At 30.7% G+C, this 12,046-nt stretch overlaps 1 protein-coding gene across 1 annotated transcript; it reads left to right on the top strand.

Moving 5' to 3' along the window:
- The first annotated feature begins 131 nt into the window (after positions 1–131).
- Positions 132–10,107, top strand: LOC124357180 (transmembrane protein 115). Its single transcript, XM_046808704.1, has 3 exons — positions 132–888; positions 2,245–2,421; positions 4,649–10,107. Exons 1-3 carry the CDS (start codon positions 182–184, stop codon positions 4,839–4,841), a joined length of 1,077 nt encoding a protein of 358 aa, XP_046664660.1. The 5' UTR covers positions 132–181; the 3' UTR covers positions 4,842–10,107.
- The last annotated feature ends 1,939 nt before the right edge of the window (positions 10,108–12,046 follow it).

A 12,046-nucleotide genomic window follows, 5' to 3' on the forward strand; every position in this document is an offset into this window, starting at 1 on the left:
GTAAAATATAGCAGAATTTCAAAATCGAAATGGCTGTGATCATATGTGAAAGGGCTGTTAAAAACAATGGTTAGAAAGTCGTATAAAAAAAAATGCTGTCACTCATCTTAAAACATATGGTCTGGTGTCGCTTTCGTTTGCTTCTCTGTTTCTGTGTATTCGTATTGTTCTGTCGCTGAAAATGGCGGCTTTAAAAGTCTTAAGTAGAAATGTTCCATATATTAGGCAACAATTTCTTGCACTTCTAGGAAATACAAGTGTTTTTGTGAAGTTCATATGTATTGTTGTTATTTTCACATACATTCTATCATTTTCGGATGAAGCAATCCGAGTGATCAGTGTCACTCCAGGTTACCTGCTGCCTCCAGTGTTTTGGATATGGACAGCCTTTACTTACTGTTTTTTGGAAATTCATTTTTGGGAAGTCTGTGTTGATATCATCACCGTTGGACTTTGTGGTAAATTGATTGAGCCTTTGTGGGGTGCATTTGAAATGGTGACTTTCTTTGCTATTGTGAATGTTGGTGTAGCATTGCTAAGCTCAATCTTCTACTTATTTTTGTATATGTGTACTTTCAACACCGATTTGTTATTTACCACACATATTCACGGGCTCTCTGGTTACATCGCTGGCATATCAGTAGCAGTAAAACAGATAATGCCTGATCATTTGATTGTGAAGACACCACTTGGTAAAATAACAAATAGAAATGTTCCGATGTTAATTCTTTTTATTTACATTTTATTGTGGCTTGTTGGGTTTTGTGAAAGGACCAATCCAACAATGTTTGCCTCTGGACTGCTTGTAAGTTGGACTTACTTAAGATTTTACCAGTACCACACTAATGGCTCCAGAGGTGACATGGCAGATAATTTTACATTTGCAAGGTAGGTTTCCAAATCATTTCTATGTTGAATTAGCCTAGTTAACCTTGTGACACTATGAAATACTGTGATTTAGTCATTGTAAGCTATGGCAGTTGATCGACTGATTACCTCAGGCATCTGCTTGTCATTGGTCGTTCGATTTGCTGTGACGCATTCAATTTTCAATATTGGAAATAGTTTTTAAAATAATATTTTATTTTGGCTGCAGCGTAATAATTGGTCACCATAACAATCGAATCATCAATATTTCTGATTATCTAAACTTCCAAAACTGAATTACAAATTCCGAGATATTCAAATTACAGTATAGTTCAGCTGGACTTTCACCTAAGAAAATGATAAATTATTGATTAATAAACAACAATACAGGCCATGTTTATTTATTTAATGTAACAAAAAGTAAAGTTTAGTTACTGTTTAGATTTTTTTTAAGAATAAACATGTTTGACAGCTTGTGACACAAATAAATTGTGTGTCCATCGCCAAATTGTACACATGGCCATTTCTCAAATACCATATAAATGATTTTGCTTAGTTTGAATTTATTTTGAACAAATTATTATTTAATATATTAAAGAGAGCTGGCAGTAATTAGTTGTAAATTACTATAGTTGAGAAAGGGTTCTTTGGTATTATCCAGTAGCCACTATTTGGATGAGTTTTCCTTATTGGGAACCAAAATAAACCTCACTACAGGGTTTTAGTACTTTCCTTGTTTCTTAATGAACCGAAAAATACTAGATGAGCAGCCCTTCAATTAGGCCTAGATAGATGAATCACCTGTCACTTTCAAATAATTAATTGTTGTTTTGGTTTTTGTTTTCATTGATTGTCGTGCGCTTGGTTAATTTATAATCATAAATAATTATTTTTACCTCAAACTGAAGAGGAAAGTGTACTTTGGTATTATCCAGAGAACACCATTTTGGAAAGAGTTTTTCTTACCAGAGACCTAAAAAAACTAAATTATTAGAAAGAACTGACTATTTGATTTACTGTGAAAATGGTATGTTATTATAATGATCGGTTCTTGTTTTCTGCCTTCCAAAATTAAGCAATGTCGGTGAGGAAATAGCCATTCTGTACCTATCTACTGTTTGTTACCAAGTATTGATTATTGTTGTTTGTTATTATGTTATCGACCAACGTGATGTGACGTCAGACAAGTTGGACGACCTGGGACATGAATCTGAGGTTGGGAAAGTACCAATCGGAAATGCCTCCTGGCCATCAGTGCGGGCTTTTTAACACTGCAATTTATTTTGGTTCCCGATAAGGAAACCTTTTGGTTTGGTAATGCAAGTTTAATCTGATCCTGATTACAAAATGTATCATATTTAATATTGTTTGTTCCAGCTTCTTCCCGAATGTTCTACAACCACCAATAAGTGTGGTTAGCAACACAATCTATGTAGGACTGGTACGCATTGGACTGTGCCGTAAAACTGTTAGGAAGTTTGATCTAGCGGCTGCTCCTACAGGTGTAACTGTAACTCTGCCCGGAAACGACCCCCAAGACATGGAGAGAAGGAGGTAAAGTAATATTTTGTTATTACTACTACAGTTCATGAAAAACTGTTGTATGTGATCACAGAAAGTGAATATGTAAGTTTTCTTGTAATGAGTAGCCTAACTGACTGTTATGATATTGTCAAACTTATTATTTATAGTGTACATGTACAATCCCACATTAATTATGTTAAAAACTAATTTAGAGGTCATTGATACACTGTATCAGAGGAAACACGTGGAGACTGTATCACATAGTGGGAGGGAACAGCAGTATATTCTGAGAGAATGTCAGCTTCCTCCTGACATTAGTTTTAGATTAAAGTAATAACATTTTCTGACAGAGATATACTTTTATTCTATACAATAACTTAAATGTTCATTCTCATTTTTACATTGGGTTATAGGATTTGTATCGGAGTACAGTAAATCTCAGATTATCGGAAACCAGTTAAAAAGTAACGAAATAAGTTCCACTAGCCTGCAACAAATAATTTGAGCTCAGTATATTTTATTGTTTATGTAATATAATTTAATATTGGGTACTTTGGGATTATACCGACCACACCCAGACATGAATCGTTATTTGACATTTTGCTTCTACTGATTACTAGATTAGCGTGTAACAATATTTCGTCAATATAAAACAGGAATCGTCTTATCGCAAACCCCTCCCCACCCTCAGACAGAGGTCAAAGTCGAGCGGTCTAGTAGATAACGTGATTGCAGAGTCTCGCGGCCCGTTCAGCTGGTGCATCGCTTTGTTGTACTTCCGTGTTTTACCTCTACATTTCTCCAAACACAAAAATTCAATAAAAACAAACATGATCAAACTAAAACTAAACTCTTTATTGAAAAAACACTCAAAATTTGTTTTTATTCTTGATCACACTCCGCCACCCAAAATGCGAGTGCCATGCCTTCGCGCTGATGTCGATGAAAGAAAAACATCCCTCGAGATAGTACCTATCAGTAAAATATCAAATTCTAGAGGGGCTGATCAGAAATATAAATTGAATTGTAATGGAAAGGCAATTATGTACCGTGCAAATCATGTGATGCCGTGCCCTGTCCTAATCAGGATTCTCGAGAAAGATAAGATAACAGCGACAACAATACCGATCACAATATCTGGAAATGCTTGTAATTTTGTAATTAAACAGTTGTTTTTTCATTCTATCATGTTTGTTTCTATAAATTTATATTTTTGTGTTCTTCATACTGGTGTGGTCGGTATAATCCCAAAGTACCTAATATTGTACAAATTAAAATTTATACCATTTTAAAAATATCAATTGGCTGCAGTTTTTGATCAAAAGTTTAGATTGTTGATATTGTTCATTATATTTTTAATAAACAAGACATTGCCACTATTGTGAAGGTAAACACACATTTTGGAAACTGATATATATATATATATATGTGTGTGTGTGTGTGCACTCGTGCGTGCGTGCGTGCGTGCGTGTGTGTGTGTGTGTGTGTGTGTGGATAATAGTCAAATAGTGGCAATGATCGTATAGTCATGAGTTAACCACTGAATTCACAAGGAGTCACTGATTCTAGTGATGTCTTTGTTTTATCTGTAGCTTAATATCAGACGGTTAAAAGTTAACTTTAAGTTACAATTAGTTTATTGGAGATGGGCTTTTCCATCTTGTTGGCTTATATCAGGGTTCCGGTGTATTTGTTTTATTTAAGCTGAGTATTAAATGGTCGAAAGTCAACTTGATGTTACATTCATTTTGTTATTGTTTTTTTTTACAGTATTCAGTTCAATATGTTGTGTAAAATACACATGTTACATTCCGGTGGTTTGTAATAAGTATGTGTTATTAAAAAAGTGTTTGGAGAAAGCGCACAATTACCTGTCACTCAAAGGTTAAAACATAAAAGTATCGTATTGACTTAAAATATAGATTAAAACATTAATCTATTATGTCACCATTGTCCTGATTCGTTAACCATTACTCTGAAAGTTGCTTGTCTTTCAATATATGGTAGTTTTGTTGGTTATTTTCACTGTAACATACAGTATTTCATTTCAAATTATAGCATATTCATATCAAAGAAGCAATTGTTCCAATATAGAAAATTAGCATGGCATTAACTCATATCATGTATTGTATATAATCGTTATTTCACTGTACTGAACATTACAATTTTTGTAACGTGAAATCAATGAAATTTGTTTATGTAAAGCTTTCATTCTTTTTTGATATAGCTTAGATTAATGTTGCTTTTTTCTACATAGGCAAATAGCTTTAAAAGCACTGAGTGAACGTCTTAGTAAAGTGGAACATCCCCAAGTAAAGTCACCCAGAAACAAAGGTGATGCAGCAATCTCGATACCGGTGGTTCCATTACCGACGACACCACTAATTCCTCCTGTGCCAGTCACAACCATCAACATGGACCCAGTGACTCCGACCTCGCCCACAACATGATCTGACTTGTCACAGTGAAACGTGGATAATGAGTAATACCGTCGGCACCAGTTGTCGTGAAGTGAGGGAAACTTAGTCATCTCAAGTTTGCTAAGCCGTGTAAATTCTGTACATGACTGCATTTTTATCTGACCATTTGTTATTTATTAGGAAATACTGTTGAATGTTCAAGAAATGGTATTAAGTTTCTCTACGTAAGAACATACTGGTTTATTTAGACTACTGTTATTTATTTTTATAACTGAATCAGATGTCTATGTGGAATCCGAAATTGCTGTAGTAAAGTAGTAGGCTACACTGTGTACACAAGTATTCTAAATGTAAATACTATCTATTTAATAATGATCCGATACAAGTTTCACTAAGCATCAGGGAAAGTAGATATGCTGTGTGATAAGCACTTTATTTAAATACTAGTCTGAAACAATTTAAATTGAATTCACAAATTATTTTTATGCTTTCATTTCAAACCATAATTGGAGTAAGTTGTATACTTTCTCACTAAAATATTAGATTTCATTAAAATGACAAAAAAAGTCACAAACGGAGTATTACAAGGAGTAAAATTAAATCTCTTCCGTAGATTTATTGTAATTACAACCCAAAAATTTAAAATAACAAAATATACACACTTTACATGCACCGTATGTTATGCAAAGTATTCACCATTGTATTCTTTAAAAAGTGTATAAAATAGAAGTACTGTATTTAAATTTGTTGAAACTTCATTTTTTTTGGTAATTGCCAACATAGATCTCAGGTTGATATCAATGTGTACTACAAAACACAGTCATTTTATATAATTTTAAATAAATTTCATATAATTTAACAATCAAACAAATTTTCTTACTGCTAAGAAAACAAATACTTCAATATAGGCAAACCAAAATGAAATTGACGTCCTTCATTTATTTGAAAGATTTCACATTCAATGTCAAGTTTTTCTGGGTGTCTCCAAAGTCCACAGACTTGTGTCAGTTACACAGAAATTAGAAATTGCTGTAACGCTTATGATGGTGTTTGTTGCAATGGTTTTAAAATTACATAAAAACAATAGATCTCCTGCACTTATTACATTTATTATTAATTCAAAAGAAATCCATAAAGATAACATGTGATAAAAGACAATAAATTGTACAGATTTTATCTTAAGACTTCAAATTAAATTGTATTTTCATTTTCATTCCCAACCCATTAAAAATTATTGATGTACAATTACTAAACAGTAAAAGAGGGGGAGACTTTAATAAGCGGCCTACACTCGTTATTCGATTATTGCTATTATCGAACATTTCGATATATGTAAAAATCGTAGACAATAAGAGTTATAATAAATTACTGTAACAAGAATAATCCCGTATATTTAAATACACAGATTTTACAATATCAATACAAAATAAAAAAAACCAACTTAGATAGCAATAAGTAACCGCTTTTGTGAAATGGAGGAAAGAATTCTCCCCATGTTTTACCAGGAACCAAACCCATATGTTAAGCTACTTAAACAAATCTTGTCACTTGTAAGAAATATCTTACACATTAAGTTAGAAAAATTGTAATATCGAATTATCCTTTGGATAAAAGCAATCGATCCATTCGATAATAGCAATCGAATAACGAGTGTAGGCTGCTTATTAAAGTCTACCCTAAAAGAGTACAATGAGCACTGGAAATTTTATATTACAGCTTAAAAATCTCAAATCACATAGCATTTGAAAAATTATTAAATTTTTTTTAGTAATATGATTGTGAAAAACTACTAAGATATTAAATATTATTGCTGGAGTAAGAATAAAAATGTCTGTTTTATATAATGGTAGTACTTAAAGCATAGGAATGATCGTGTTTTGTTTTTAAAACTAAATCATGATTCTTTTATAATGTACTCTTATAAATAATAATAATACTTTATAATAATATAAAGATTCTATATCAAGAAATTAAATTTATCCAAAGCTGTTATATTTTTTATAAATGTAGATTTCTAACATGCTTTATTGATGGTGGATGACAGACAAGCCTGCTTTCTATTAATTTGGTGATGCTTTCTAATTAGACTCTTTAGATTACCTGTCACAGACAACTTTTACCGAACTTACTGTACCAAATTAGCAATGTTTGCAAGCTCTACACGAAGTTGTAAATATTGATATTCTCACTACAGCACTGTTATTATTGCTATTATGTTATTTATTATAAATGATAAGATTATCATCTTCTTGCAATTTCTCTGTTACATACCATTTTTAGGAGAATTCTGTTTATTGGCTTTTATTTCTATCTCATTTGATGAATAGCTATATGTAGATTCTGAATGTATTCATTTATATTTATGGTATACACATGTTTCGCTTTTTATAGTATAGTTCAGGACCACTGTAGGGCAGTTAAACACCCCTAATAATTGATCAGCAGGTCTATTTTGAGCTTGGAATGTAAAAATCAGGATCCATTTGTATCTTTAAGGGTGCTAATTTTACTACTTTGACTGGAAATTTGTTCATATATGGATGTTTTGTAATTTTCACAATATCTCTTAAACTGAATTGATTAATAAAAGTTGTTAGGATAAAATTATATCTTACAGAAGGTACGGTAAAGTCGGAGTCCATTAATTTTTCATAATGTAATTCATTAATTTTTCATAATGTAATTCGTTAATTTAATTATACAAAGTTACAGTAACATTAATTAATTTCAATCTGAAGGTTTTATTAAATTTATAACATTCAGTGTAACCATAAATAGTTTAAAAAATTTGAAAATCAAGTACCAATTATTGTGTTTTGGCAATATTGTAATTTGTATTATTATGTTATTCTTTATAATACTTTAAAACAGTATATTGGATCAATACTGACTGGAGTGCACTTTCATGTTTTACTAAGTTCTAGTTATAGTGAAAATAGATTTCTTATGTATTTGCACACAGCTATTTAGTTTTGTGGGTGTTTTACTATGCAAGAATTTATGTGAGTGTAAATAATGTATTTCTGGCACACAGTGGATAATGTGAATAAGAATATTGTCAAAGGATGGCTGTGAAAAGGTGGGAGTTTGATTATGTATGGATTGTTCTGAATTTGTAATAATTAGGGAAGGTGCTATGAAACAACAGCTTGGCATTGGCAAAGTTACATTTTTATTTGTGAACATAATATAATTTAAGTTTTAATTTGTGAACAAAGTGTTGTCTGTAATTTAATACAAGGTACTTTTAGTTTTAATGGATTTAGTCAACAGGAAACAAATTCATAGAAAAGTATGACTACATTATAGTTATTTCTTCGTTTTGGTATTTGATTACATAGGACTTAACAGCTTGTTTGAAAAGGAAATGTAGAATAAAGGACACTTGATTATTTGAAATATTTCTACACTCTAAACTTGTTTTAGCATTACTACTCTTTTTTATGTTTGAATTTATTTCTTTGTCCAAGTCCTTGAGTTTAACATTAGGGTAGGCTTCACTCTGGAGGAATCAAAATAAATTTCATCAGAAAATTCTGATATTCTGTAAACTGGAGTTATGACAAGTTTGGTAGTTTTTGACAGGGTTGAATTATATGTTTGACCACACAAAATTTCCCAGAGCACTATTTCAAAGAGGTAAATTTCCCCAGTACAAGTATTTTTCAATACTATTGTGTGTTTTATATAATTTAACTTATAAATAGAAATAGGTGTGATAAATGTTTATTTTTCAATAAATAAGTCTAGCAGACATAACTACACTAACAAAATATGAATAAACGTCAAAATAATTTTTTTAATGGGCATTAGTCAATTTAAATTAAAAGCCATCTAAGAAGTAATAAAGTTGTGTATTTGTATACTTAAAAAATTCTCTCTTGAAAATGTTTTATTATGACTCTTATCATTCATATAAAAACATTAACTGTATACAAATTTATTTAAGGTAATTTGCATTTAGAATGTAATACAAATTAAAGAATTATTGATCCATTAATAAAATTAAAGATGCTCAACCATTCAGAATCCTTGTAGATATTGTCAATTACTTTTGATGTTTTAAATATCTTTAAATGATTGATGAAATTTGGTAAAGTGGTATTTCCTGCTCAATAGACGTGTCTGCCCAATTGAATGAATCTTTCAGTACTTTTGATGCTTTCTGTATTGGAGAATCATTCCATGCAATAAAAACTTAATAAAAAAGATTTTTCGATTTCAGAGTTTTATTTTGAATATGGTTTCCAACTACAGGTTCAATAGACTCACATACACATTAGCTGCAAATGTTGAAACAGTTTTCTTTCAAGTAAATACATTGTTTCTGAAATACTATTCTCCAGATATATCTGAAATGACTTAAATTTATCATTAGCAATATTCATGTGATCGGATATGTTCTGTCTTTCTGATTCTCTCCATACTCTATTCTCTATTCTGATTTTCTCCATACCATACAAGTAAATGTTCAAGGTGTTTTAGGGGATACTTTATTTAACCTTGACTTTTGGGTATAGTAATAACTACATTTGGGTTTGACTGATCTGTTGTAGCAACGTGGTGTGAACAAAAGGGCAAAAGCTTTTGTAAAAACATTTTTTCTGTATTTGTATCAACAGAGTTAAAATTAGATTTAATGTTCAAGGTTTTTAATGTTTTCATACAATCTCACGAAACAAGCAATTCTTGTAGCTTACATAGTTCTTTTATTATTACAAAACTTACTATTAATAAATCAATTAAAGTTTTAAAACTAATTTTGAATTCAAAGAGGTCCTCAATACTGATATCAATGTAACTTTATACACTGTTTCATATATTAAGCAGAACAATAATATTTCAGTGCTAATTTTGTTTATTTTTATGTGATTTGTTAAATGGATGTAATAAAAAACTATGTTATTATTTGTAAATTACAGTAGTCTAGCTTATCTTTTTCCATTATGTGCATTCAAATATACTTATGATATTTTTCTACAATTTAGCTTTATGACATGAGACATTTAAGAACACTGAAAATGTTATATCTAATAGAATTATTGAATTGTATTGTAATATAAATTACTAAGTCATGGTAAATTAGTCACAGTCTATAAGTGGAGTTCACATTCCCGTGTTCGTGGTGAATGATGTAAAGTTTATGTATATATAATTTTATTTAACAGTGTACATATATATTTGTTTAAATTTTGATTAAATGCCTTAATGTACATTTGTCAATTCAAAGAAAAATAGTTGTATTTGTCTAATGCTGTTTGTTATTTTTATTACATAGTTACCCTAAAGATTATTATATTGTGTTTTTCCTTACAGTCTGTAACCAAAATTCTGGTACAAAACACCTTTCCCCCAAACTGTGAGGGTGTAATTTTGTTTTTATACACATATAAAGTATATATAATAATAAAGAACGTATCACAGATCATAAAGCAGCAATAATGTCTTAGTATCTTCAAGCGTTGAGTAAGAATACCAATTTGTTTATTAATCAAACACGAAATGTGTCATTAAATTCTACACAGCTTGCCAAAATACAAGCACTGGACAATAATCCATGATGTTTGTTTTGTGTCTGAGAATCTCAAAACCCCTACTCTGTTTAGTCACAACTAAATGGAGTTGTTCAAGATCACTTAAATTTGCTTGTTAAAGAATATTAGATCAATGCATACATTGAACAATCAAAACAATTATTACGTCTTTTCTTTTCAGTTAGTATGTGCAACCTCAATTAATCATAGGATGTTGAATGAAGAATCTTGGAGCATTTGAAAAAAGTTTTACTATCAATGGTAAATAAATACAAATTTTACAATATTTATTTCTTTATTGCAAGGCCTTTCGGAATCAATGATTCTATCATCAGGCACTTCACAAATGAATGTTGAGTTTAGCTCTAGTTCACCTTCTGCTTAGTGCAGTGTCTGAAATCTGATGCTTTTCAGACTTGATTCCTGTAATCTGGAATAATCTCTGCCTGAAGATCCAAAACAAGTCAGTGACGAAAAAAGCTTAAAATGAATTCTTTGCATTGTTCCAACATCAGATACACCTAGGCTATAAAATAATTCATCTTTCTTTTGCAATCAACAGTTGCCTGTTATATAATAATTGTACAGACTGTTGAATCTTCATGTGTGACTAAGAGTGTTAAGAAGAAGTGAATCCTAGATTGTAGAGAGCATTTGCCAATATCCTTTGTACTAATCTTCACTAAAATTGTTAGAGATTATAATCAAGAGGTGTTTCAACAGTTCACGTTTTCTAAGAGAATGGGTGTTTATTTGATCATCAGTTTTTGTCATGGCTTGTCTTTCATTGTTCCCTTCTATAATGAAACTTGTTACTAAAATTAAACTTGCTATTCAATTAACCAGGCAGTGGGAGCATGGAATATATAGTGCCATTGGATACTTCGTTCTTTTTCATTATGCTTCTTAAAATAATGGGAAATAAAACAATCTTTATTTTATGCTAATCAAACATTTATTGTAGTAGAAAGAAATTGCACGGTTGTCCTGTAATGTTAAATTTATGGCATGGGGCTTTCAAAATCAAAGATGGTATCATCAGGTGTGAATTCAAGCAACTTGAAACAGTATGAACATTTTCACAAGTTAAAAACAATTATCAGCTAAATAAAATATTTGAGCCTGTAAAGGTATGATAAATATATACATTGGGTTAAAAAGAATTTAATTTTATTGTTTAAAGGAAATGTTTAGCTGTATGCACTGATATAAATAATTATATATATATATATATATATATATATATATATATATATATATATATATATATATATATATACCAATATAAAAGAAATAGAGATGGTAAAGTTAATAGCTTCTCATGGAGAAAAACCTCCCTGCAGCTCTCCATCTCATGCAAACCACAAATAAGGCGAACAACCCTCTTCTGCATCACAAACATTTGGTTGAATGAAGTCAGTGATGCAGTTCTCCAAAAAATAATGACCCCAGTTAGAAAGTAGATATAATAAACCAGCTTAAAAGATTCAATATTTAAAATTTCATATGTCCTAAAGAGTACATGAGTATTTACTCAGTTTAGTGCAAATTGACAACCTATTCTCTAAAAACTGATGTTTTATTTTGCCTTGAGAGCCATAGTTCACACAGTTGGTACAGAAGTCGTGAATGTTAACTATTTCTTTGTGTACCGTGGAATAAAACGCTGTCTTTTAGGGATCTTCCTCTGAATCCCAAAGA

This window comes from Homalodisca vitripennis, chromosome 1 (genome assembly GCF_021130785.1).
Source record: "Homalodisca vitripennis isolate AUS2020 chromosome 1, UT_GWSS_2.1, whole genome shotgun sequence".
NCBI lineage: Eukaryota > Metazoa > Arthropoda > Insecta > Hemiptera > Cicadellidae > Homalodisca > Homalodisca vitripennis.

Bases quoted from the DNA above. Each gene is read 5' to 3' on its own strand.
- LOC124357180 (XM_046808704.1), top strand. From the start codon at position 182: ATGGCGGCTTTAAAAGTCTTAAGTAGAAATGTTCCATATATTAGGCAA. The intron at 889-2,244 runs GTAGGTTTCCAA...TGTTTGTTCCAG, and splicing joins GATAATTTTACATTTGCAAG to CTTCTTCCCGAATGTTCTAC. The intron at 2,422-4,648 runs GTAAAGTAATAT...TTTTCTACATAG, and splicing joins CAAGACATGGAGAGAAGGAG to GCAAATAGCTTTAAAAGCAC.